The sequence below is a fragment of the Drosophila biarmipes genome, chromosome 3R (genome assembly GCF_025231255.1).
Source record: "Drosophila biarmipes strain raj3 chromosome 3R, RU_DBia_V1.1, whole genome shotgun sequence".
Classification (NCBI taxonomy): domain Eukaryota; kingdom Metazoa; phylum Arthropoda; class Insecta; order Diptera; family Drosophilidae; genus Drosophila; species Drosophila biarmipes.
Window position 1 is genome coordinate 26,569,000 of NC_066616.1, and position 21,665 is coordinate 26,590,664.

A 21,665-nucleotide genomic window follows, 5' to 3' on the forward strand; every position below is an offset into this window, starting at 1 on the left:
GTCCTCTATATAAGCCGGAAACAGAGCCAGTTGAATCAGTCGCAACTCAGAAGCAATCCAAGCAATGGCTTTTACCATTTTACCTGGTTTCCTGCTCCTGGCAGTTGCTCTCTTTGGTTCATCCACAGCCGTGGACTACTGTGCCCTTCCCACTTGTCTGGATAAGCACATAGCCTGCAATAACAAGGGAGTAAGTAATGATACTGGATTATTCTTGATACTCACATCTTCTCCTCTAGAATTTTAGTGAGAACTGCCCCAAGGATGTGAGAGAAGTAAAGATCGAGCCCCATCACAAGCTGATCCTCACCCTCTTCAACGAACTGCGAAACAACGTGGCTGGAGGCAAAATAGAGGGATTACCCAAGGCGATTCGCATGGCCAAGATGTCCTGGTGCGAGGAGCTCGCCCACCTGGCCCTGCTCAATGTCCGAACCTGTGAATCCCTGCCAGACAAGTGTCGCAGCACGGAGAGATTCGCCTACGCAGGCCAGAACAACGCCATCTTCAGCTATAGTGGAGCAGAGACGGAGTACACCGACGCCGAGTTGATCAAGGAGCAGATCGAGAACTGGTTCGCCCAGCGTTCCAATGCCTCTCCTGAGATCCTTGCCAGCTTCCCGGAGGAGCTTCCCAACAAGGACGTGGCAAAGTTCACCATCTCCGTGGCCGAGAAGAACACCCACGTGGGATGTGCCGCCGTGCGCTTCTCCCGCGACTTCTACAACCACTTCGTGCTGACCTGCAACTTCGCCACCTCCAACATCGTGGGCCAGCCCGTGTACACTCCCGGAGAGAAGTCCACCACGGGATGCAAGAACCGCTACGGAGCCGCCTTCGACTACCCCAACCTGTGCTACGCCAAGGAGATCTACGACAACGAGAAGGTCATCGAAAACGCCAAGACATTCTAGGGCGGACGAAATAATGGGAAACAAGACTCTTGATTATGGAACGGAAGCTTTATTAATATCTTTTAGGTACATATACACATATATATTTAAAATGCAGCAGACTATAGTAATTGCAATTCGAGGAATACTTTTCATGAGGGGAGTGATGGAATTCAGGATTTGTTAGCCGCCTTAGCACGGGCTTCCAGAGTCTTGTGTGCGTTTGACTTCACATGAGATTTGTAGTGTTTGAGTGTCTTGAAACTGATGCGGCAGATGTCGCAGCTGAAAGAGATTGAGGGGTAAAGAAGGTCATTAGAAGGCAAGTGATTGGTATTAAAATAGTTCCTGAGGTGGAATGCATACCTGTGATCGCGAGTCAAGTTGTGATACTTCTGGTGGGCCCTGCAGTCACCTGGAGTTACGTACGACTTGGGGCAATACTCGCATTGATAGATCCGCTTGCTGGCGTCCATGTGAACCCTTGGGGGAGACAATAGTTCAGGTTAGGTACGTCTTAACTGACAGCGGAGTTCTGGTTAGGATCTACCTCTCGTGCATGCTGCGGGCGCTGCAGAATCGGAAGGTTTTCCCGCAGTCGTAGCGACAGGCGTAGGGTCGCTCGGTTGTGTGGGTTTTCCGGTGCGAACTGAGTTCCGCGGCGACGGCGAAGGAGGAGTCGCACTGGTCACACTTGTGGGGTCGAGTTCCCGTGTGACGCACCAGGTGGTTCTTCAGGTTGAAGGAGGTGGTCAGCCGCTTGCCGCATATATGGCACACATGTTGGGCGACCGGTGCCTTCTGACACCGCTCCTCGTGGGTTTCCAGCAGGATCTTGTTGTGGAATTTGCTGCTGCACTTGGTGCAGGGGTGCGTCAGTGGAAGATCTAGCATGTTGCAGTGCCTGGTGAGGGCGGCTGCCGATCGGAAGCCCTCGCTGCAGTGGTCGCAAACGAATCTGGAAAAGATATAGATTTAGTTTTGTACTCCCTAATGGTTGGCTTGCTCGTACTGTGGGTAGGCTGGGGGTCAGTCTTTGGATAAGGGTGAAAACAACTCCTAAAGATCTGTCTTTGATATCCACTAATACAGCCGCAATAAAATCATACAGAAAACCTTTCTAAAATCAAAGCAAAAACGGAATAAATATTAATACGAATAAAAATATGTTATTAAAATAAATGAACACAAAATATACCTATGTGCTCACATTTAAATTGTCCATGAATCTATACTATCAAAAAATTAAAATCAGTTTGAAAAGGGGACAGTGAAAGGGAATGAACTGAAGTAAACAGGCTAAATGGGCTTGGACACATATAGTACAATGATTACTTGGTATTTGGAGGTACATCGTGCAGATGGTACTTGTGCAGAGTCAGCTCGTCCACGGTGTCGAACTCGAGGCCGCATTTGCTGCAGGTGTGACTGGAGGATTCTGGATTATCGATGGCTTCGCTGCCCTGGGGACTCGGAGCATCCGGCTCGGGCGAGACCAGCAGGTCGAAGTTCTCCTCCGACAATTGGCTGTCCATTGGGCATTCCGATGCATCCGTTGCACTATCCTCCTTGCAGTCGTTTGTCGCCGACTCCGCAAAATCCACATCCCTTGGCTGTAGATCAAGAAGACCCTCGCCTGCACCATCATATTTCTGTGGCAGCGGCGACAAGTTGGAGTACTCCCCGGGACAGTCGTCCAACCACTGCTCGGCCAGGTTCTCGAGGGCCTCCTCCTCCTTTTCCACCTGCCGCAGCTGCAGTTCGAGCAGCTCCTGGGCCTCGATGCAAACGCGGCGGAAGTCGATGGCAATCTGCAGGTCGTGCTGGCACTCCTGGCACATGAACCTGGGCAGCTTGTCGTCCTCCTTCAGCTGCAGGTTAATAATAGGGATTAGCCTTCGGTGCGTCGCCCTGGGAACACGCCCACGCACAAACTCACCTGCAAGTTGGTCAGGGCCTCGATTTGCTGCAAAACGGAGGAGCTCGATGGCTCGAAGAGGTTCCTGGCCGCCGCGGGATCGGACATTCGCGAGCAGGTCCTGCAAATGTACCGCATGACTTAAAAATAAGATAAGCCAGGAGACGGAGACGCCCGGATCGATTGGAAGTGTGTGATAGTTTGTTTGCAGGGAAGAACAAGAGAAGGCGCATTCGCAATTTGCAACCCCCGAAGTTGACTTTCGCCCCGCAGCGCAAACATCCCGAGCAAATTCAAAAGTCGACTTATCTTGTGATCTTTTCTTTGTAATGTTCAACAAAATGTTTAATGATTTTCCTTGTGCACTCAATGCAAATTAAAATTAAGCTTATCTTGTCCTATAAGATAGTAAGTTCAACTTAAGATTATTTCCAAGTTCCTTATACGCTGTTTTCTATCATAAGATATTTTTTCCCCATTCTTAGACAGTCGAAGTACCGAAACTTATAATTAGGGGTAAGTATCCCTCTCTTTAGGCAAATATTAAATATTATTTTTAATTATTTGTACCTTCTTAAACTAAATAATTGTTTCAGTCAATGTAACTTAATATAATTTGTATCTTCAGGTTGGTCATCAAAAATCAAGTTGTTTTAATTTCTATGCAGTTTATCCATTTTTTAACTGATTCTTAGCAGGTTTATATTTTCCTTTTAGGCAGTCGAAGCTCTTTCCAGTCTCTGCTGGTGTAGTTTAGTGGTTTTGTGCAGGGTTAGGTGGCTAGACCGTTGAAACCATTGGTTACAGGTGTCGCAGCTGCAAAAAAGACTGTTTAATATATTAAAAAGTATTCGAATCTCTGCCGACTCTATAATTTAAATATATATTGTGATTATTCTGGTGATTAAAGCCCATTTGTTATAGTTTTGTGGATTATTAGGTTCCATACGAAGTTCACTCTACGGTAAGGATCTATAAGAATAACTCCCTGCGATGGTGTACATCCTAGCAGGTACATCGAGATACCAGTAACTCCTACTCACTGGTACTTCCGCTGCTCGGTGTGCACCATCTCATGCCTTTGGCGCGAGGAACTGGAGGTGAAGGTCTTCTCGCAGTGATGGCACTGGAAGGGCCGCTCGTTGGTGTGGTTGCGCTCGTGGATCGCCTTGCTGCTGCAGGAGCGGAAGGTCTTGGTGCAGAAGCGGCAAGCGTAGGGCCGGGCATCCGAGTGCAGGATCCTGTGGCGGCGCATCTCGTACTTCGTGTAGAACTTGGACTGGCAGAGGTCGCACTCGAAGGGCTTGTGGCCGGTGTGGCGCTGCAGGTGGATCTTGAAGTCCAGGATAGACTTGCCCTTGAATACTCCGCCGCACTGCTCACAGAACCAGGTCTTGGAGCTAGGCGGCGCCCGTTTTGGCCTGGTCCTGGGCGACTGGCGGTGCTCCTCCTGCTCTGCCTCCCCCTCCTTGACCTTATCCACCTGGTAAGGCTCCTGTTGCTCCACTTCCTGCTCATCGAGTTCCTCATCATGTGCAGACACTCCTTCCAAGCGTTTCCTGTTGGAGGCCAAAAACGACTGATGGACATCCAGGCACTTCATGCGGAAAGCCAGAATTCTGTCCAGCTGCTGCTTGCACCAATGGCAAATAAGATCCGGCATGGTGGTGTCGAACTCCAACTGGTAAATTATTTAAATTAAATAGTTAAATAGGGTTTATATTTCAGTGGCTCAGATACTTACATACATATCGGTGATGTTTTCTATTAAACTAATTAAATGATAGTTGTGCTGGTCGAAGAGTTTGGTGGCTCTGGCTCGCGAACTCTTCACATTCTTGCCGCAAGTTCGGCAAACTGAGCTTGGCCCAGACATTCCTTAGTTATATTTTAAATACAAAGCAAACAGTATCGAAATGTTTTTAAAATCAAAGTAAAGAATATTGTTTTATTTTTCCAAGTGAATGGCAGTAGGAGAAGAAGCAAAACAGATGTTGATTAGCTAGTTATTGGTGTGTACACACTGGTTAATATAAACTTCATTTTTGTATCAAAACAAAGGAAACGTAAATAAAAGGGCCGGCCGGTCCCTGCAATAAAATAAAATTGTTAGCATGGGTTTCTTCTTAATAGTTTTATTCGTTTCAAGATCACAAATCAGTACAAATCGATCTCTAGAGGCATTTGTGAAAGGCAATTTGTGTGGTTTATTTAACAAAACGCTTGACAACTAGACGCTAGAACAGACTTCTTTCGATTGCTTATCGTTTCGCATGCTTATGAGTACAAATTCTTTGTGCAACAAGGGCTAAGCACTTGATGTGTGTTCCCCACTATCTTCCCGGGGAGCGCACTTAAGTAGAGAGACCCATTACTGTGGTAACAGATCGCTGAAAGATATGTTGTGCTCCTACAGTGCCTCGCGGCAAAGTGGGCAGCGCTTGGCTCCACTCTCGATATACTGCTGGTGGCACTCACAGTGCAGAGCATGCTGGCAGCGCAGGTGAACCATGTTGGACTTGGAAAGCGCTTCCAGGCAAATGGCACAGTCGTCGCCAGGCAGACTGAGGTTAATGGGCTTGTGGCAAACTGGACAGTTCCTGCGAAGGTAGCGATACTCCTCAAAGCAGGCCCTGTCCATGGCATGGCCGCACTTCATGTAATTCATGTTGCCATGTCTCATTTCATCCAAGCAGACGGCGCACTTGTCTCCAGGCAGACTGAAACGAAGCAACGAGGTTTAGGAAACTAGAAACCCACTTCGCCACTTGCTGGCATCACCAACCTGCGCCGCGTTTCCTGGTCCCTTAAGTTCCGGCGCAATTTAGATGTTCCGCAACTTCCTTCATACTCATACTCGTCCTCGTCCCGGCGCCTGGGACGAGCCGCGCTCTGCGGCGCACCGGGCAAGTTCAAGTAGACGGCTAAAGCTGCCACCAGAGCCAAGCCTACGCCAAACAAAAGGTAACCCATTTTTCAACGACTTGAGGTTTCAATAAAACGCAATCGACGGCAATTAAATAACCAACTGATAGGGCAGGCCACTCGGTTTCCGTAAAATCCCCCAAAAAGCAAAAGAATGTCCACTTTGGTATGACCGCAGGGTGTGAGTGACAAAATACCCAGTGAGTGTTTAGCTATTGCCCCACTAGATCTAGAAATAGTCGCCCAATTTATTTAGTATATTTGGTACAATAGGTATATTTCACAGAGCCGGACGGCATTATTGATCCATGATTACGCGGTCACACTTTTTCAGCTAAAAAAGTTTGATGAACTTTATCCGGATCTTTGAAAATTGCAAGACTGCTGATAGTTTAGGCGAAGGGTGCTAAAGTCTCGCCTCGCACAGAGCGCGATATTGATTCCGGCGTGGAAATCGCAGTAGGAGCGCCTCCTACGCCGTTTACCCAGCCCGCACACACACACACACGGCACACACCCCCACAGACAGGAAAAGTCATTTTCCGCAGGCAATTAGAGGGTTTTCGGGGGCTGAAAGAAAGCAATCTCCATGGCGGATCGCGAGCGCAGCATTCACGAGATGCTGAAGGACGCGCCCTCGCTGAACGACAGCTGCGGCGCGGTACACACGGGCACCGAGGGCGGCAGCCTGGTCCTAGGCAGCGCCAGCAGCCACAGCATAGCCGGAGGAGGAGGCCATGGAGCCGCGGGCGGTCCCTTTGGCGCCCCCAACAGTCTGCCACTGCGCAACCATTCAGGTGAGTCGTTATCGCATCACTTTTGGCCCACCTGCCGCCTGACTCATCAAACCAAATTGTTATAACCATGCAGCACCCACCACACCCATGTCGCCCAGTAGTCCACCCTCGGGCAACGGCACCCTTAGCCCCACGGACAGCGGGAGCGGCAGCCTCATACGCACTAGCGCCTCCAAGATCGACAGCCTCAAGAACTGGAGCATATCCACGTACAAGTGCACGCGGCAGATTATGCTGGAGAAGTTGGGAAAGTCGCAGCGCACCGTGGACTCGGAACTGGAGGCCCAAATCGAGCAGCTGCGCGAAACGCAGCGCAAGTATCTGTCCATCCTAAGGCTGACGCGGGCATTCAGCTCGCACTTTCAGCATGTGATCGTCACCCAGCACGCGCTGGCCGACTCCTTCGCCGATCTGGCCCAGAAGAACCCGGAGCTGCAGAAGGAGTTCACCTGCAACTCGGAGACGCAACGCAACCTCACCAAGAACGGCGAGCTGCTGCTCAACGCGCTCAACTTCTTCATTTCGTCGGTAAACACGCTGTGCAACAAGACGATCGACGACACCCTGATGACGATACGACACTACGAGACAGCCAGGTAATGGAGCTCTTTCGGCATGATGAAATATTCCTGCCCCTTTGCGTCTATTCATGTTGGCCCTTAGAGCTGTAAAGATAATGATATCAACGTATTTCTGATATGTAGCGTTGCTTTTTATGCAAATTTGCTTATCTCGTTTTCATTTCTTGACAAATTTGAACCAGCTCTACGAAAACATGATTAATTCCCCTTTTTTGTGGCGCTCTTATCAAACTAAACCGAAAAACAATATAAAAACAAGGTCATTTCTTATGAAACTCATTTTAAATCTGGTTTTCCCCTTAGAATCGAATTTGATGCCTATCGCATGGACTTGGAGAACACCAAGCCGGAGCTGACGCCCTCGGCTGCTGCCTTGGAGGAGACTCAGCGCAGCTACGCGCAGCACAAGGAGCAATACGAGAAGCTGCGCTCTGACGTGGCCATTAAAATGCAATTCCTCGACGAGAATCGCGTAAGTAAAACCTTAATATAACAGGAGATAAGTGCGTATGATATGTGTGTAATCCGTCTGCAGATTAAAGTGATGCACAAACAACTGATTCTGCTGCACAATGCCATCGCAGCTTACTTCTCGGGCAACGCCATGGCGCTGGAAAGCACCCTGAAGCAGTTCAACATAAAGGTGAGTATGGCTCAGCATTGCCATGTAATCCAATGATTAAGCTCTCTGCCTTGCAGCTTAAGTCGCCCAATGCGGTCACTGGATCCTGGCTGGAACAGTAGAATCCGTAGATCCCTCCCACTCTCGAAAAGCATTGCAGACGGCATTTAGGCGCATATACTGGGGGGACATGGACCTCTCTCGTCCTCGTGCTCCCCCACTCACTTGCTGAACGAGCACGCTCTCTAAACAGAAATCTGGAGCAGAGTAAATCCAATATCCATCCACTGGATGCTGCATGACGAACCGTAACAATATTTACGCGCTAAGTTTAAGTCGAATTCCTAAGCCGTAAGCAGAAAGTGGTAACTGTATGTTATGTATTGATATATATATTTTTCCAACCGCTTTCCACTGTATGTAACTCTCTCTCTCCCTCTGTCTGTACTACTCACATTTCCACACTTGGTGCGCCACAGTTCCTTTGATTTGTGTTTCCAAATTGCCACTTTGCGTTTGGGTATCATAATGCGCTCTGCTTGTGAGACTTAGACCACAAAGTGCCCAGTATGTGTTAATAACCCCTTGTTTTAGTTATAGATATTGTACAATGCGTGTATAAATCATTTGTAATTCACCCAAAACGAATAATCCATAACAAATCGAAATGTTTACGCGAGCTTGCATAATTTGAATTCATTGTTTTACTAGTCAACGTATTATTTACACTAAAACGAAGTCTATATATATAAAAGTATATAAATAAAAACTATTTAATTACACCAAGCTGCCTGCGTTAGTTCTTCTCCAGCTTCAAGTCGCTGAGTTTCTCGTTCAGAGCGGATTCCTCATCTTCCTCGGCCTTGAACATGTCCTGAAATATGGAATGTATCTTGCGTTCAGTGGGTTTTCGGGGGAATCTGGATGAGTCACCTACCGGATCGTAAATGACCTTGATGACTAGCGAGCAGCTGGGACAGGTGGCCACCTCCTCGCCCTCGATCAGCTCCTCCTGAGGCGGAAAATAACCAAGTTATTGAGGGGTCTGAGGAAGGGGTTGCGTATACGCCGCGTTACCTTGGAGATCTGAAATCGATCGCCGCACGGGCAGGGATAGTAGTACATCTCCTCCTCCTCGTCGTACTCGAAGTCCTCGATTTCCACCTCGTCGTGATAGATGCTCATGACGTACTCTCTTCGTGCTTCAGGGGCTTGAAACCATTATATTTAGGGTTTGAGCGGTTACAAAGGCAACTCCACGCCAAACAATTGCGCACGTTGTGCGGCAGGGCTGCCAACTCGCTGCACAAATCAGCTGATCCAGTAAACAATTTTGGCTGGGAATTGTGTTATTTTCATTTTCAAGGAAGCAGGCTGCAGTTGTGCAATTATCTGTGGCTATAAAATCTTTAAAAATACATATTTAATAAAATATTCGTATATATTTAAAGTTGGCGTAGACAAAGAACAGGTATTTCCGAACAGCTGACTCAGTTTCGTTTGGTAAACAAATGTTTTGTTTGCGATTTCTTGCAGTGGTAAACCTAGTAAATATTACTTAAATATTTTAGCACATCGAAATGGCGAGCAAAAAGTTCAGCGACATCAATCTGTACGATCTTTTGGGCATTTCCCTGGAGGCCGATCAAAATGAGATACGCAAGGCGTACCGCAAGAGGGCACTCGACTGCCATCCCGACAAGAATCCGGATAATCCCAAGGCGGTGGAGCGCTTCCACGAGCTGTCCAAGGCGCTGGAGATCCTCACGGATGAATCGGCGCGTGCGGCCTACGACAAAGTGCTCAAGGCCAAGAAGGCGGCGGAGCTGAGGAGTCGCCAGCTGGACGGGAAGCGGCAGAAGCTCAAGCAGGAGCTGGAGGAGCGCGAACGGGCGGCCCTAAACAAGTTGGCCAAGGCCCAGCCGTACAGCACGGTGGCCAAGAGCGATGAGGAGCTGCTGCAGGAGCAGATCGAGCGGCTGCGGCGGGAGGGATCCCGGCTGCTGGAGGAGGAGCAGCGGGCCATGCAGGAGCAATTTAGGCGCAATCACGCCGAGAAACAGAAACTCCTGCAGCAGCCGGCCAAGTTTGATTCGGCTCAGCATCGCATCAAGATGAAGTGGAAGGCCGATCCGGGCCAGGATTACACGCAGGAGCAGCTGCTGAAGTACCTCAAGAAGTACGGCGACGTGGTGGCCCTGGTGGTCAACAGCAAGCGACGCGGACGTGCCATGGTGGAGCTGGCCACCCGCGAAGCCTGCGACATGGTGTTGGCCTACGAAAAGGGCGATCCCGCCAAGCCACTGCACTTCGAATGGGTAACGCCGCCGGCGGAAGAAAAGAAGCCATCCCACTCACCCGCCACAGGGAGCACCAGCTCAGCCACCGACTACGAGGACCTAGTCATGCGGAAGATGCGGCAGGCCGAGGAGCGGAAGCGGCTAATCGAGCAGATGATGAAGGAGGAGGAGGGCGAATAGGCTATTATTATTTAGGATTATTTTACATTTATTATTTATTTACAATTAGCTAACGATAAGCACAACTTATATTAAAAAAAGTAGTTTAATCTAAGTTGTATTGAGTTAAAAAAACTAGGAAAATCAAAAATTAAGACGTTTAGACGACCCATACTAGAGTAAAATAAATAAATATATACGAAATTTGGACAAATATTTATATTTATAGATACAATGATAACATCGAATCTGTAAAACATTTAAATTAATAAAAAACCGAATTCAGTCAAAAATAAATATATATAAATATTTTTCAAGATTCTAACATCAATTTTTAGTGGGAATTTATGTAACTACATTTATGTTATTTAAATGAAATATTTTTTAAAATTTGTTTATTTAAATAAACCTTTATAATAATAGTTTATCAGTTATAAATATTTATAGAGCTGATGAGAACATTTCAAATAAAATAGTTTTACAGCACTGGACCATTTTTAGTAGCTCCGAAAACCAGACAAGTTGGCAGCTCCGCCTGCCAGCTGCTACAAATTGCTAATTGCATTTGCATTGGCAGAGCAAAAATGCCACGGGAGAGAAATAAATTGGAAAGCCAAGTCAACTAAAAGTTAAGCGACTTATTCCCATTCGCAGCGAGATGGAGAAGCGGCAGAGGGAACTGGAGGCGCTGGTCTCCACGCAGAAGGAGCAGCTGGGGCGCTACGAGAAGCGACTGAAAGGTGAGCTCTTGGCAATTTCCCAGTGCATTCCGGGTGATTAACACAATTTGCAGACGTGGTCACTGCCTACAAGGGACTGCTGAAGGAGAAGGAGGCGTTGGAAACGAGTCTGGCGGCGCACGCCGAGGCCACGGCGGTGGGTGACCCCGGATCTCCGGCCAGGGAAGTGGAGTCCCAAAACACCAGCACAGACACCGCAGACGGAGCAGCGGAGGGAGCTTCGGGTCCATCTGCGCCTCCTCCCGTTGAGGGTCAACTGCAGACCCAAATCATCACCCTGATGAACTCGCTGGCCACTCTCTCGGCCGAGAAATCCCGCATGGAGGCCTCCTTCCAGGCGGACAAGAAGCAACTGCGCAGCCAAATCGCCCAGAAAGAGCAGACCATCCAGGAGCTGCACGTGCGCGCCAAGGAGCAGGCGGCGCGGGCCAAAAGCGACGTGGACGAGGTCAAGGCCAAGTGGATTGTGGAGCGGCAGGAGCGCGAGAAGGAGACCAACAACCAGATGCTCATGATTCGCGAGCTGCAGAAGCTCTATGCCGACGAGCGCCATCTGAAGGACAACATCGAGATGCAGCTGAACAACTTCAAGACCCAGTTCGCCAGCAACGAGGCGGAAAATAGTCGACTGCGCGAACTGCAGTCCCAGCTGAAGGAGGCCCGCTCACAGCTGAAGCAATACCAGACCAAGGCAGAGCAGTCTGCAGCGGCGGCGGCCAGTGCGGATAGCGCTGCTTTGCTCCAGCAAGTGCGCCTGGAAATGCAGCAGCTGAAGGATCAGCATGCAGTGGCCATTCGCCAGGAGCAAAGACGTGTGCTGCGGGCAGAGGATCAGAGTCGCAGGCAGGCGGCGTTGCATGAGGATCGCGTGGCCAGTTTGGAGGCGCGCCTGGCCGAGCTCAGCACCACAGTGGGCAGCTACGATCGCCTGCGTCAGCAAGATCAGGAGAGCATCCACGACCTTAAACAGCAGCTGCAGGACTTGGAGCAGGCCCATGTCCGTCCCACATCCAATTTAAAAGCTCTAAACGAAGAAGTGGACGTGGCCACGCTGGTGGACGAGATGGTGCGTCTGAAGAAACTGCTTACCAGTGTCAATGCCCGATCTGCCAATCCCATGGATCTCGCCGAGATCCTTTCTCTAAGCGGCCAAACAACCACGCGTGCCGAAAGTCACGCCCATTGCGAGCAACAGCTCCAGGGAGTCCAGCAAATGCTTGAGGCAGCCAAACAACAACGACAAATGCTAGAACAGAAGGTCCAACTGCAGCACTCGCACATCCAAACGCTGCAGGAGAAGGTGCAGGTGCTCAATCGCAACATCGACGAGGCGGAGATCGAACTGAAGCAGCAGGGCGAGAAGCTGCGCCTGGCCTTGAAGAACGAGCGAACCAAGTGGCAGGAGGCCAAGGCGGAGCTGGAAAACGAGACGCGCTGCAAGCTCAACGAACTGGAGCAGCTTTTGCAGAAGCAGCGCCAGAGATCCCTGCAGCTTCTCGATGAGAAGGAGCAGGAGATCAAGACGCTGCAGACCTCCTTCGAGGTCTTTCACTCGGCCAGCGGTGTGGGCAGCACACTGGCCACTCCCACACTGGAAGCCACTGCCGAATCCTTCAACTATTCCTCCGATGCCGACAGTGTCGAGGTGGAGGGCGAGCAGCGGGAACGGAAGCTGAAGGTGCGCTCCAAGAAAATGTCGCTGGGCGAGAACTGCCACATGCTGCACTACGCCAATGAGTTGGCTCGTAAGGACATCGAAATCACCAACCTCCGCAAGGCCAAGTATGCCGCTGAGTCCACGCTGAGGAAGGCCATCCAGGATAAGGTCACATCGCAACAGGAAATGCACGAGAAGATTGAGTGCCTCGAAGAGCAGGTGGACAGGTAGGTTCTTCTCAGAATCTCTAACCAGGATTTGTATTAAATGCGCTCCCTTTTCCATTCCAGACTCGAACGCTGCAAGACGCGCGAGGGCGCCAACCTGGAGTACCTGAAGAACGTGATCATCAGCTACATTGTTACCCGGGACGCGGATGGCAAGCGTCACATGCTAAACGCCATCTCGGCGGTGCTCCAGTTCACCGCCGCAGAGATGCAGGCGATCAATGCATCATTCCAGAAGAAATAACATTCGTATTTTGTTTAACAATCATGTGCAACATATTTAAGTCCTTAACAAACACATCTTTAACCTGCAATCACTAACTGAATCCGACGACGGGATATTTTTGAAGGTGGGTAGCCAGCACGCCGGGGAACATGGCCAGGAACTTAAAGCGACTGCCCATTTGCGCGGGATCCGTGAGCATCTCGTAGCCAGAGCGGATGACCTGCTGGTTTTCAGGCAATGCGTGAGCCAACAGTTGATCCAGACGAGCCTCTCCCTGCATGCGCTGCAGGAACAGGCCCTGCTCCACGGGTCCGCAGCAGTGGACATTTCCGCGCGTCTCCGCGGTATGCCTCACCAGCTTGAAGTCCACATCGGCCGTCAGATCGGCGCTTCCCGGTTCGATCAGGGGATCGTGTAGCTGGTGCTGCTTAAAGGCCCGGAAGGTGTCGGTTTTCTCGCCAAAATGTCCATAGTCCATGATAAGGGCGATGCCGCCATCCCGTTCAATGCGCTCGGCCAGGAGTCCCACCTGGCGTTCCGTCTCCAGGGAGTACTCCAGACAGGATCGCGTCTCGCCAGGCATGGGACGGAAAACACTGGAAACGGGCGTTTGGCTGCGTGAGAGGACATAGCGGAAGTCAGACTGCTTTGCATCCTTGGCCCCACCAGAAGCCACATCGATGAGCACCTCCTGCCACTTGCCATCGACCAGCTGCAACTTGTGCACCGGCAGGGCGTCGAAGAACTCGTGGGCCAGCACCAGGGAGAAGCCCTGAGGCACATCCTCCAGTCGGCGGTGCCAGAAGGCTTTTGTCCCCGTGGCCGTGGTTCCCACTTGGTAATGGGGCAGTTGCGAGTCCTCGGGCAGGATGTTGTGGGTGTAGCAGAAGCGCTGTGCCTGCGCCTTGCTCAGAAATGGACTAACCTCCACCATGTGCATGGAGAACTCGGCGTCCTGTTTGAACTTTGTGATCACCTTCAGCACATCCCTGGCCAGGGTGCCGCGACCAGGTCCCAATTCCACCAGTTGGAAGGGCGAGGGACTGCCCATCTTGCGCCACTCGCTCACCAGCCAGATCCCCACGAGCTGCGGGGAGAGAAAGGTTTAGCCGGATCACTTCTAATGCGAATATCCTACCTCTCCGAAGATCTGGGATATTTCCGGTGAGGTGATGAAGTCACCCTCCCGGCCGAACACATCCCGGTTCATGTAGTAGCCAGCTTGCGGATTGGTCAGCACCTCGCGCATGTATTCCGCCACGGGTATGGGTCCGGTGGCAAGAATCTTGGCCCGCAGCTGCTTGGCCAGGCTGCCATTTCCGTTTTCCACCGTTGAGGATGCTCCCGGTTGCTCCTTCGCCGGCTCCACCTTGGCAGCACCTGTGGCAGCCAGATTCGGGCGACGGACTGACTTGTAGCTATACCATCGCCGGCTGCCGATCCTTAAAGCTTCGCGTAACATCTCGAGCCGGCTAAAAAACTTATACGGAAAACAAATGAGACTTGTGAGGGAGAGATAGCCGTTGGAAGGATACCCTGTATTTGATTTTTAGCACCATAAAGTTAACCATTTATATTTAAACATTTGTGTCATAAAATTACAGACTTCCATATGCAATATACGAGGTTTTTATAGACTAATATTTCTTGTTTTCTTTTGAACTTAATTTATACATGGACTGATAATATGTACAAGAAAATATATACCTTTTACCCCAATTATAGGGTACTCCAATTTCCCCAAAAGGGACTGCCCACTTGCTGGAAAAACAGCTGATTGAAATTCAAAGCCGTTACTTTAAGATTTTAAATATATTATTTCAGAAAAGTAAAAGTCGTATATCTCCTAGGCATTGCACAGGTTGGGATAGTCGAAGGCGGATCCGTAGCGGTTCTTGCATCCCGCTCGGCGGCAAATCCCACGTGGGTGTTCTTCTCGTCCACGGAGATGGTGAACTTGGCCACGTCCTTGTTAGGCAGCTACTCCGGGAAGCTGGCAAGGATCTCAGGAGAGCCATCGGTGTACTCCGTCTCTGCTCCTCTGTAGCTGTAGCACTTGTCTGGCTAGGATTGCTTCTGAGTTGCGACTGATTCAACTGGCTCTGTTTCCGGCTTATATAGAGGACAGGAGCACCTCCTGGTTAAGTTACTTGCATGATTACCAGGAATTTTGAGCTGAAACCAGAGATTCCTTCGAAAACAGCTGCCATTTCGCAGGTGAAAATTGAAATCCGAGGAATATGTGTGGCTGGTTTCTTATATAAAGAGCCCCCTGAACTAGTGGAGTTCAGTGAGAAGCCAGCATTGGAAGTCACCATGAAGACAATCATTGTACTAACATTCCTTATCGGAGCCACCATTGCCGTGGACTACTGTGCTCTGCCCACTTGCCTGGATAAGCACATAGCCTGCAACAATAAAGGAGTAAGCAATGGAAACCCAACTCTATTAGATACTCACATATTCCCTTCCAGAACTTCAGCGAAAACTGCCCCAAGGATGTGCGGGAGGTGAAGATCGAGCCCCATCACAAACTGATCCTGACCCTCTTCAACGAACTGCGAAACAACGTGGCTGGAGGCAAAATAGAGGGTTTACCCAAGGCGATTCGCATGGCCAAGATGTCCTGGTGCGAGGAGCTCGCCCACCTGGCCCTGCTCAATGTCCGGACCTGTGAATCCCTGCCAGACAAGTGCCGCAGCACGGAGAGATTCGCCTACGCAGGCCAGAACAACGCCATCTTCAGCTACAGTGGAGCAGAGACGGAGTACACCGACGCCGAGTTGATCAAGGAGCAGATCGAGAACTGGTTCGCCCAGCGCCCCAACGCCTCCCCCGAGATCCTCGCCAGCTTCCCGGAGGAGCTGCCCAACAAGGACGTGGCCAAGTTCACCATCTCCGTGGCCGAGAAGAACACCCACGTGGGATGTGCCGCCGTGCGCTTCTCCCGCGACTTCTACAACCACTTCGTGCTGACCTGCAACTTCGCCACCTCCAACATCGTGGGCCAGCCCGTGTACACTCCCGGAGAGAAGTCCACCACGGGATGCAAGAACCGCTACGGAGCCGCCTTCGACTACCCCAACCTGTGCTACGCCAAGGAGATCTACGACAACGAGAAGGTCGTGGAGGGCGCCCACGTTTTTTGAAAACTGCAATGGACTCGAACGATGATGACCAATGATCCTAACTTCTTTTGTTACACAAAGCTTGCGCAAATATAACTTGCTAAAATCTACATATTCTTTATGGTTTGGAAATCTAAGAGAAAAGATGTTTGTGTATTCAGTTGTTTTTTGTTTATTGATGGTAAGCTACTGACTAGCGTCCTAATAATAATTTATATGTAACGTTTATCACGCAAGCAGTCTTTTCCCAGTGGTTTGAATTTAAAACATTGATTAAATTAGCTTAGTCAAAATATTTTTATTGAGCGCCGCCCTACCGCAGCTGTGGGCGGTAGAAGCGGGCAGACAATTAATCGTTGACACGACATTTTTCTTAAGCGGTGGTGGCGGCGGCGGCAGCAGCGGCGCTGGTGGTAGCGGCGGCCTCCTCCTTGAGACGATCCTTCTTGAGCGGACCCATGAAGGCCAGCTTGTCGGCAGGGGTCTGGAAGCGACCGTGACCCATCTTCGACGAGGTGTCGATGAACTTGAGCTTGATCTGCTCCAGCGCCGAGCGCTTGGTGTGCTTCAGCAGCGACTTGCGCAGGGTGATGATGCGCTTCTTGGAGCCGATGCAGCAGCCCTTGATCATGACGAAGTCGTTGTTGACCTCACCGTAGTGGGGGAAGCCACCCATGGGGGTGATGCTCTTGTCGGTCAGATCGTACTCAGTGGAGGCGTTGTTCTTGATGACCTGCAAGAGATAATTGAATGCGTTAGCCACTGAAATCTTGGAAAAACAGCGAGAATTCAATCTTCTTTGGCTGAGGTCTGTTATCAGTCCTATCATTATAAAAATCACGGTTCATCAAGCTTTTTTTAGTTTCGATGTCGTTAATGTTTTTGGGTTTTTTATCATCAGTGCAACAGACATTACTACAGCCTTTTCAGATTGAAGTATGTCTAACGATGGCGCTCGAATGCTTACCTTGCCGTCCTTGGTGTGGATGCCAGCACCGATGCGGTAGATCTTCTTGTTGATCTCGGTACGGTGGTGGTAACCCTTCTGACCGGCACGGGCCACGGTGGTGGACACACGCGACGGATGCCAGGCTCCAATACAGGCCACCTTGCGCAGACCCTTGTGCGTCTTGCGGGGCAGCTTCTTGGTGTGCCAACGCGAGGTGACACCCTTGAAACCCTTACCCTTGGTCACGGCGACGCAGTCGATCATCTCGTCCTGGCCGAACACGTTGCTGACCTGGATGGGCTTCTCCAAGTGCTCGCGAGCCCACTTGACCTTATCCTCGATGGAGCCGCCGTTCAGCTGGATCTCCATGACATGGGCCTTCTTTTGGCGCTGCTTGATCAAGCGGATCTAAGGGAAGAGGAAATAAGGATTCAGTTAGTTTCATTCGTAGTTGGATACGATTTTTGGACTGTGCGTGATATGGTTTAACCGCGCTATCATCGCCTGAACGGCTCCGCACCGTTACTGGAATATATCAAGCTCCGCCACCCGAGGGGCAGTTTGCTCTGCGACGTTGCATCCCTAAACTGTGCATTGAAACCACAGCGCGAATGCTTTTTAGGCCAGGCGCACCAAAGGCACCGAGTCCGAGGACCCAGCACCAGTGGCGCAACAAGGCCAAGGACGTCGTGAATTCAAGAGGGTCTTTGGAATACAAGCGGAATTGATATTTACCTGCGAGTGGGCAATCACACGGATCACCTTGCAGTAGCGCAGCATCTTGCGGAAGTCATTCTCGATGCTCTTCTTGCCGAGATCATCGGTCCACTTCTTGCTGGCCTTGGTGAAGGCCTTCTTCTTGCTCTTGTACCTGATGGACGATGGTCAAGTTGGTCAGAAACGACAAGCGACATGACACGCAATCCATTGGGTGCCTCAAACAACTCCAACTTCTTAGCGGCGCGCTGCTGTTTATGTAAGGGCGAGATAGAACAGGAAGTGCACCTCATCGCAAACAAATGGCGAGCGGAGATGCGGTCTTCCATGCCGTGCTCACTCGTCAAGTAGTTTCAGTTAACCAGGGGCTCAGAGCCCGCAAGACCAAAAACCTGACAGCTCACACAACCTTCAGCGATTTGAAAAGCTCTCTCAGCAAGCTGATCGAAGAACTTTATGATTGCATTTTACATTTAATAAGGGGCGTCTTTACGTGGATGTCTATAGGGTTTTACAGCGAAGTACACACACAGTTCGGTTTTAATAGTGCAAGATAAATCCTACACAAAACCAGGTGTTTTCTAGTAGGCCGATCAGAAGGAAGGCAGCAGATGGTAGAAGGTTTCTCAACAATATATTGCTCATTCAGATACCATCGTATCATCATCCAGACTAGTAGAAAACACGTGGTTCCTCTGCATGTGTGTACTGCAAACAAAATGGCGCCGGGAGAAGGGAGGGGGGAAAACCACATGGTCCTCGATACGTACCAGTTCTTGTAGAAGCGACGACGGCACTCCTCGGACAAGTGCTGGGCCCACACGTTGACCAGGGCACGCAGACCGAAGGGAGTCTCGATGTAGCCGACGGCACCGACCACAATCATGGGCGGGGTCTCCAGCACGGTGACGGCCTCGACCACCTCCTTCTTGTTGATCTCTGTGAGGAATTAGGGGAGAGAAAAGCCATTAAAATCACGCTAAGGGATTGCCCAAATTCCATCTATTGAGTGGAGCAATCAGTCCGCCCTAGTTGAGATAATCACGGTTAATCAGTTGTGTTCTAACCATAAATCTTCTAGTTTACTCATCATGGAAGGGTCGGCTGGTGGCTGTATGCGGAAGTAAGTACTTACTGGAGCCAGGACGATCGGCCTCGCGGACGATGTGCGTCATGCCGGCCTTGTAGCCGATGAAGCAGGTCAGATGGACTGGCTTGCTGGGGTCATCCTTGGGGAAGGCCTTGACCTTGCCGCGGTGGCGCGCTGAGCGCTTCTTGGGGTAGAAGGCCATGGAACCATGGCGGGGCGCCGAGAACTTACGATGCGACTGGAAGATAAATAGAGAAATTCCATCAGCAATCTTGGCCTTTCACTTTGAGGTTAGGTGAACACGTGGAGGTTGCAAGTGCAGGTTAGGGCAACGGAATGGGCTTGGTTTTTACAGTTTGTGGAAAACCACTTGCATTTCTTAGTTTTTTAATTTTCTTTAATTTATTTACTTTACTTTATTAATATTTTCACACTGTTCACATATTTTATCTTATGCCCGGGAGAGGAAACCTTACCATGACTGTTCTCTTCAGCCGATGAAAACGAAAAGAAGGGAAGTGGATCCCGGCAGAGCGAAGTTGGTTGCAATGGGTTAGTGTGGCTGAAGGCCATTTAAAAAATGAGCTAAAAAATAACTCTCCAAGTAGTTATCCGAGGCGCATGCATTGGTTCATGACTATGCTAAGCTGTTAACATCATTCTTTTTCGTTTTAATTTTTAAAGCGCAAAAATTGGTTCTTCATCTTCTTGGCTCTTTTATGAATAAAAAAACCACAATATTTTATTATTTTTATAAAAAAAACTTACCTTAAATTGCTTTAAATAGCCTAACAAAAATAGGGATTACTCATTGGTTCATTAACATAAACTTTGCACCATCAAGGTAGCCATTGGTGATATATTTGCTTAATTTTTTTGTTATTTTTAGAGCTTACCTCAAGTTGTACCCCTAAATATATTCCCAAGCAACATAATAATATTGTAGTCAATCATGGTTTTTTGGCTACTTCTTAAGCAAAGTAATAAGTATAAAAATTGGTTGGTTGCTCTAGTGAAATTATGCGGCCCCTATCTAACATTGTTAAGTAACATTTATTTTCAGCAATCAGACCTTTGTATCAGTGTGCCACAGAAATCTTTTAAAATCATTTCAAATTTTACTTACGACAGAGTTTCTTGAGAAATTGGACAGTGTAGAGAGGCCTTCACCATGCAAATACAGCCAAGCTTCGCACCATTGCCATCCAGCATATTTCACCACCCCCCGCACGGTCACTCTGGCGCGGCGTTTTGGCGCATTTTGTGGTGGTGTTTGTGTTTTTGTGGGAAAATAAAGTAAAATTCGCAATGTCGACGCTGGAGCTGTGCGAAAAGTACTTTGGGACGCGCGATGTGTACCAGCTGATGGGCCTGGCCAAGGGCGCCGCCGAGAAGGAGGTGAAGAAGGCCTACCACAAGCTCTCGCTGCTCGTCCACCCCGACCGAGTGCCGGAGGAGCAGAAGGAGGAGTCGACGGAGAAGTTCAAGGTGCTGTCCAAGCTCTACCAGGTGCTGACCGACAGCCAGAAGCGGGCCCTGTACGACGAGCAGGGCGTGATCGACGACGACGACGAGGGGGAGTCCAAGCTGTCGTCGTGGCTGGACCTCTGGAGCAAGATCTTCAAGCCCATCACCGAGGAGGAGATCAACAACTATGAGAAGGAGTATGTGGACTCGGAGCTGGAGCGCACGGACTTGAAGAAGGCGTATCTGGGCGGCAAGGGGTGCATTAACTACCTGATGAACCATGTGCCCTTCATGAAGGTGGAGGACGAGCCGCGCATCCAGAAGATCGTCCAGGACATGATTGCCAGCGGCGAGGTGCCCGAGTACAAGATCTTCACCGAGGAGCCGGCCGCCAAGCGCAAGAAGCGCCACCAGAAGTATGCGCGCGAGTTCAAGGAGGCCAAGGTCATCAAGGAGCGCCTCAAGCGTCGCCAGAAGGAGAAGGACGACCAGGATCTGGCCGACAACGGTGGGGATCTGCAGCAAATGATCCTGGCGCGTCGCAACCAGCGCGAGTCCAACTTCGGCTCCCTGATGGACCGCCTGATGGAGAAGTACGGCAACGAGGACGACTCGGACACCGTCGACTTCAGCGCCTTCGAGAAGAAGAAAAAGAAGACCAAGAAGCCCGCCAAGCAGGAGACCAAACAGAAGCTCAACGGAGTCAAGACTGGCAGGGTGGAGAAGGGCAAGAACTAGGCGCCCCTTCCTCACCGCATCGTACTCTCTTAAATATAATATCCTAATCTTACGCCCTAGCTTAGTCTTAGTTACTCATACTATTATCCGTGTACGTATACTTTTTATACTTTCGTAAATTCGTACCAAATTGGAATTACAAAATTTTGTTTTGAGCGATACAAAAAACGTCTGTTTTTGTGATCAACAAGTTCAGGGAATTAATGAAAATATTTTGTGTGTCTACAGTCCCTTGGTTCGCATGTAAATCAAAATAAAAGATGCTCATGTTATTACTGCGCAATTATTTTATTTTGTTTACAATTGAAATGAAGTGGCGGGAAACAAGTAATATTTAAATTGGAATCCATTTTAAATAAGGATATAAAAACCTTATAATCCAGTAACCACGAAACTATGCAAATTATATTAATTTATGTTGTTATTTTAATGCAAAAAAGGAAGTTAAGAAAGATTTATTTGAAAAGATCCCCAATTTTATTTATAGGGTTAAAGATGCTTTCAAAATAATCTGCAGCTTGTGACGTCACT

The 21,665-nt window shown here is 49.5% G+C and overlaps 12 protein-coding genes and 2 non-coding genes across 21 annotated transcripts; 6 read left to right on the forward strand and 8 right to left on the reverse strand.

Annotated features, from left to right (window-relative positions):
• The first annotated feature begins 23 nt into the window (after window positions 1-23).
• LOC108024516 (antigen 5 like allergen Cul n 1-like) lies at window positions 24-1,030 on the forward strand. Its single transcript, XM_017094464.2, has 2 exons — window positions 24-190; window positions 240-1,030. Exons 1-2 carry the CDS (start codon window positions 65-67, stop codon window positions 912-914), a joined length of 801 nt encoding a protein of 266 aa, XP_016949953.1. The 5' UTR covers window positions 24-64; the 3' UTR covers window positions 915-1,030.
• LOC108024508 (transcription factor Ouib) lies at window positions 944-3,016 on the reverse strand. 2 transcript variants are annotated; one of them, XM_017094455.2, is made up of 5 exons: window positions 2,833-3,016; window positions 2,229-2,764; window positions 1,444-1,851; window positions 1,260-1,376; window positions 944-1,178 (listed from the first exon to the last, which is right to left on the reverse strand). In XM_017094455.2, exons 1-5 carry the CDS (start codon window positions 2,947-2,949, stop codon window positions 1,067-1,069), a joined length of 1,290 nt encoding a protein of 429 aa, XP_016949944.1. In that variant the 5' UTR covers window positions 2,950-3,016; the 3' UTR covers window positions 944-1,066. The 2 variants fall into 2 exon arrangements, 1 of the variants encoding a protein (XP_016949944.1); XR_001768157.2 differs by lacking the exons at window positions 944-1,178; window positions 1,260-1,376 and adding an exon at window positions 1,906-2,013 and having other exon boundaries at window positions 1,711-1,851.
• Window positions 3,017-3,342: 326 nt separating this feature from the next.
• LOC108024515 (gastrula zinc finger protein XlCGF17.1) lies at window positions 3,343-4,781 on the reverse strand. Of its 3 annotated transcripts, none has more exons than XM_044092462.2 (3): window positions 4,556-4,781; window positions 3,855-4,492; window positions 3,343-3,639 (listed from the first exon to the last, which is right to left on the reverse strand). In XM_044092462.2, exons 1-3 carry the CDS (start codon window positions 4,685-4,687, stop codon window positions 3,525-3,527), a joined length of 885 nt encoding a protein of 294 aa, XP_043948397.1. In that variant the 5' UTR covers window positions 4,688-4,781; the 3' UTR covers window positions 3,343-3,524. The 3 variants fall into 3 exon arrangements, with proteins under 3 accessions (XP_043948397.1, XP_016949951.1, XP_043948406.1); XM_017094462.3 differs by having other exon boundaries at window positions 3,343-3,627; window positions 4,556-4,780; XM_044092471.2 differs by having other exon boundaries at window positions 4,560-4,623.
• A 145-nt stretch (window positions 4,782-4,926) lies between these two features.
• LOC108024517 (uncharacterized) lies at window positions 4,927-5,920 on the reverse strand. Its single transcript, XM_017094468.3, has 2 exons — window positions 5,597-5,920; window positions 4,927-5,531 (listed from the first exon to the last, which is right to left on the reverse strand). The coding sequence occupies exons 1-2, from the start codon at window positions 5,782-5,784 to the stop codon at window positions 5,222-5,224; spliced, it is 498 nt and encodes a 165-aa protein (XP_016949957.1). The 5' UTR covers window positions 5,785-5,920; the 3' UTR covers window positions 4,927-5,221.
• Window positions 5,921-6,035: 115 nt separating this feature from the next.
• On the forward strand, window positions 6,036-8,522 carry LOC108024510 (arfaptin-2). The gene is made up of 5 exons (XM_017094458.3): window positions 6,036-6,533; window positions 6,607-7,129; window positions 7,418-7,586; window positions 7,650-7,757; window positions 7,814-8,522. Exons 1-5 carry the CDS (start codon window positions 6,326-6,328, stop codon window positions 7,856-7,858), a joined length of 1,053 nt encoding a protein of 350 aa, XP_016949947.1. The 5' UTR covers window positions 6,036-6,325; the 3' UTR covers window positions 7,859-8,522.
• Window positions 8,423-9,027, reverse strand: LOC108024519 (diphthamide biosynthesis protein 3). Its single transcript, XM_017094470.3, has 3 exons — window positions 8,814-9,027; window positions 8,674-8,748; window positions 8,423-8,610 (listed from the first exon to the last, which is right to left on the reverse strand). Exons 1-3 carry the CDS (start codon window positions 8,919-8,921, stop codon window positions 8,533-8,535), a joined length of 261 nt encoding a protein of 86 aa, XP_016949959.1. The 5' UTR covers window positions 8,922-9,027; the 3' UTR covers window positions 8,423-8,532.
• A 34-nt stretch (window positions 9,028-9,061) lies between these two features.
• Window positions 9,062-10,492, forward strand: LOC108024513 (dnaJ homolog subfamily C member 17). 4 transcript variants are annotated; one of them, XM_044092460.2, is made up of 2 exons: window positions 9,062-9,207; window positions 9,308-10,492. In XM_044092460.2, exon 2 carries the CDS (start codon window positions 9,317-9,319, stop codon window positions 10,214-10,216), a length of 900 nt encoding a protein of 299 aa, XP_043948395.1. In that variant the 5' UTR covers window positions 9,062-9,207; window positions 9,308-9,316; the 3' UTR covers window positions 10,217-10,492. The 4 variants fall into 4 exon arrangements, with proteins under 4 accessions (XP_043948395.1, XP_050744818.1, XP_050744819.1 ...); XM_050888861.1 differs by having other exon boundaries at window positions 9,067-9,207; window positions 9,273-10,492; XM_050888862.1 differs by having other exon boundaries at window positions 9,067-9,207; window positions 9,285-10,492.
• A 221-nt stretch (window positions 10,493-10,713) lies between these two features.
• Window positions 10,714-13,150, forward strand: LOC108024505 (GRIP and coiled-coil domain-containing protein 1). Its single transcript, XM_017094451.3, has 3 exons — window positions 10,714-10,935; window positions 10,989-12,819; window positions 12,883-13,150. The coding sequence occupies exons 1-3, from the start codon at window positions 10,854-10,856 to the stop codon at window positions 13,061-13,063; spliced, it is 2,094 nt and encodes a 697-aa protein (XP_016949940.1). The 5' UTR covers window positions 10,714-10,853; the 3' UTR covers window positions 13,064-13,150.
• Window positions 13,049-15,135, reverse strand: LOC108024507 (protein arginine methyltransferase NDUFAF7 homolog, mitochondrial). Its single transcript, XM_017094453.3, has 2 exons — window positions 14,184-15,135; window positions 13,049-14,132 (listed from the first exon to the last, which is right to left on the reverse strand). The coding sequence occupies exons 1-2, from the start codon at window positions 14,505-14,507 to the stop codon at window positions 13,137-13,139; spliced, it is 1,320 nt and encodes a 439-aa protein (XP_016949942.1). The 5' UTR covers window positions 14,508-15,135; the 3' UTR covers window positions 13,049-13,136.
• Window positions 15,136-15,184: 49 nt separating this feature from the next.
• On the forward strand, window positions 15,185-16,283 carry LOC108024511 (antigen 5 like allergen Cul n 1). The gene is made up of 2 exons (XM_017094459.3): window positions 15,185-15,469; window positions 15,520-16,283. Exons 1-2 carry the CDS (start codon window positions 15,200-15,202, stop codon window positions 16,192-16,194), a joined length of 945 nt encoding a protein of 314 aa, XP_016949948.2. The 5' UTR covers window positions 15,185-15,199; the 3' UTR covers window positions 16,195-16,283.
• A 168-nt stretch (window positions 16,284-16,451) lies between these two features.
• Window positions 16,452-19,489, reverse strand: LOC108024509 (60S ribosomal protein L3). 2 transcript variants are annotated; one of them, XM_017094456.2, is made up of 6 exons: window positions 19,406-19,489; window positions 18,975-19,167; window positions 18,610-18,778; window positions 17,858-17,993; window positions 17,141-17,530; window positions 16,452-16,906 (listed from the first exon to the last, which is right to left on the reverse strand). In XM_017094456.2, the coding sequence occupies exons 1-6, from the start codon at window positions 19,406-19,408 to the stop codon at window positions 16,547-16,549; spliced, it is 1,251 nt and encodes a 416-aa protein (XP_016949945.1). In that variant the 5' UTR covers window positions 19,409-19,489; the 3' UTR covers window positions 16,452-16,546. The 2 variants fall into 2 exon arrangements, with proteins under 2 accessions (XP_016949945.1, XP_016949946.1); XM_017094457.3 differs by lacking the exons at window positions 16,452-16,906; window positions 17,141-17,530; window positions 17,858-17,993 and adding an exon at window positions 18,030-18,291.
• Window positions 18,429-18,509, reverse strand: LOC122817830 (small nucleolar RNA U83). The gene has a single exon (XR_006367401.1). It is a non-coding gene; the product is annotated as a small nucleolar RNA U83 (small nucleolar RNA).
• Window positions 18,854-18,932, reverse strand: LOC122817829 (small nucleolar RNA U43). Its single transcript, XR_006367400.1, has one exon. It is a non-coding gene; the product is annotated as a small nucleolar RNA U43 (small nucleolar RNA).
• A 541-nt stretch (window positions 19,490-20,030) lies between the features above and the next one.
• On the forward strand, window positions 20,031-21,417 carry LOC108024871 (J domain-containing protein CG6693). Its single transcript, XM_017095016.3, has one exon. It carries the CDS (start codon window positions 20,238-20,240, stop codon window positions 21,132-21,134), a length of 897 nt encoding a protein of 298 aa, XP_016950505.1. The 5' UTR covers window positions 20,031-20,237; the 3' UTR covers window positions 21,135-21,417.
• Window positions 21,418-21,665: the final 248 nt, after the last annotated feature.

What these genes read in the sequence shown, in the direction of transcription:
- LOC108024516 (XM_017094464.2), top strand. Translation starts at nt 65, where the DNA reads ATGGCTTTTACCATTTTACCTGGTTTCCTGCTCCTGGCAGTTGCTCTC. An exon ending in TAGCCTGCAATAACAAGGGA is followed by an intron (nt 191 to 239) that starts GTAAGTAATGAT and finishes CTTCTCCTCTAG; the next exon opens with AATTTTAGTGAGAACTGCCC.
- LOC108024508 (XM_017094455.2), bottom strand. Translation starts at nt 2,949, where the DNA reads ATGCGGTACATTTGCAGGACCTGCTCGCGAATGTCCGATCCCGCGGCG. An exon ending in GATGTACCTCCAAATACCAA is followed by an intron (nt 1,852 to 2,228) that starts GTAATCATTGTA and finishes TATCTTTTCCAG; the next exon opens with ATTCGTTTGCGACCACTGCA. An exon ending in GCCCGCAGCATGCACGAGAG is followed by an intron (nt 1,377 to 1,443) that starts GTAGATCCTAAC and finishes GTCTCCCCCAAG; the next exon opens with GGTTCACATGGACGCCAGCA.
- LOC108024515 (XM_044092462.2), bottom strand. Translation starts at nt 4,687, where the DNA reads ATGTCTGGGCCAAGCTCAGTTTGCCGAACTTGCGGCAAGAATGTGAAG. An exon ending in AAAACATCACCGATATGTAT is followed by an intron (nt 4,493 to 4,555) that starts GTAAGTATCTGA and finishes ATAATTTACCAG; the next exon opens with TTGGAGTTCGACACCACCAT. An exon ending in ACCGAGCAGCGGAAGTACCA is followed by an intron (nt 3,640 to 3,854) that starts GTGAGTAGGAGT and finishes TATATTAAACAG; the next exon opens with TCTTTTTTGCAGCTGCGACA.
- LOC108024517 (XM_017094468.3), bottom strand. Translation starts at nt 5,784, where the DNA reads ATGGGTTACCTTTTGTTTGGCGTAGGCTTGGCTCTGGTGGCAGCTTTA. An exon ending in GACCAGGAAACGCGGCGCAG is followed by an intron (nt 5,532 to 5,596) that starts GTTGGTGATGCC and finishes GCTTCGTTTCAG; the next exon opens with TCTGCCTGGAGACAAGTGCG.
- LOC108024510 (XM_017094458.3), top strand. Translation starts at nt 6,326, where the DNA reads ATGGCGGATCGCGAGCGCAGCATTCACGAGATGCTGAAGGACGCGCCC. An exon ending in GCCACTGCGCAACCATTCAG is followed by an intron (nt 6,534 to 6,606) that starts GTGAGTCGTTAT and finishes ATAACCATGCAG; the next exon opens with CACCCACCACACCCATGTCG. An exon ending in CGACACTACGAGACAGCCAG is followed by an intron (nt 7,130 to 7,417) that starts GTAATGGAGCTC and finishes TTTTCCCCTTAG; the next exon opens with AATCGAATTTGATGCCTATC.
- LOC108024519 (XM_017094470.3), bottom strand. Translation starts at nt 8,921, where the DNA reads ATGAGCATCTATCACGACGAGGTGGAAATCGAGGACTTCGAGTACGAC. An exon ending in ATCGATTTCAGATCTCCAAG is followed by an intron (nt 8,749 to 8,813) that starts GTAACGCGGCGT and finishes TTTCCGCCTCAG; the next exon opens with GAGGAGCTGATCGAGGGCGA. An exon ending in TCAAGGTCATTTACGATCCG is followed by an intron (nt 8,611 to 8,673) that starts GTAGGTGACTCA and finishes TCCATATTTCAG; the next exon opens with GACATGTTCAAGGCCGAGGA.
- LOC108024513 (XM_044092460.2), top strand. Translation starts at nt 9,317, where the DNA reads ATGGCGAGCAAAAAGTTCAGCGACATCAATCTGTACGATCTTTTGGGC.
- LOC108024505 (XM_017094451.3), top strand. Translation starts at nt 10,854, where the DNA reads ATGGAGAAGCGGCAGAGGGAACTGGAGGCGCTGGTCTCCACGCAGAAG. An exon ending in CTACGAGAAGCGACTGAAAG is followed by an intron (nt 10,936 to 10,988) that starts GTGAGCTCTTGG and finishes CACAATTTGCAG; the next exon opens with ACGTGGTCACTGCCTACAAG. An exon ending in CTCGAAGAGCAGGTGGACAG is followed by an intron (nt 12,820 to 12,882) that starts GTAGGTTCTTCT and finishes TTTCCATTCCAG; the next exon opens with ACTCGAACGCTGCAAGACGC.
- LOC108024507 (XM_017094453.3), bottom strand. Translation starts at nt 14,507, where the DNA reads ATGTTACGCGAAGCTTTAAGGATCGGCAGCCGGCGATGGTATAGCTAC. An exon ending in TATCCCAGATCTTCGGAGAG is followed by an intron (nt 14,133 to 14,183) that starts GTAGGATATTCG and finishes CTCTCCCCGCAG; the next exon opens with CTCGTGGGGATCTGGCTGGT.
- LOC108024511 (XM_017094459.3), top strand. Translation starts at nt 15,200, where the DNA reads ATGATTACCAGGAATTTTGAGCTGAAACCAGAGATTCCTTCGAAAACA. An exon ending in TAGCCTGCAACAATAAAGGA is followed by an intron (nt 15,470 to 15,519) that starts GTAAGCAATGGA and finishes ATTCCCTTCCAG; the next exon opens with AACTTCAGCGAAAACTGCCC.
- LOC108024509 (XM_017094456.2), bottom strand. An exon ending in GGCCGATCGTCCTGGCTCCA is followed by an intron (nt 18,779 to 18,974) that starts GTAAGTACTTAC and finishes AATTCCTCACAG; the next exon opens with AGATCAACAAGAAGGAGGTG. An exon ending in TCCACACCAAGGACGGCAAG is followed by an intron (nt 16,907 to 17,140) that starts GTAAGCATTCGA and finishes TATCTCTTGCAG; the next exon opens with GTCATCAAGAACAACGCCTC.
- LOC108024871 (XM_017095016.3), top strand. Translation starts at nt 20,238, where the DNA reads ATGTCGACGCTGGAGCTGTGCGAAAAGTACTTTGGGACGCGCGATGTG.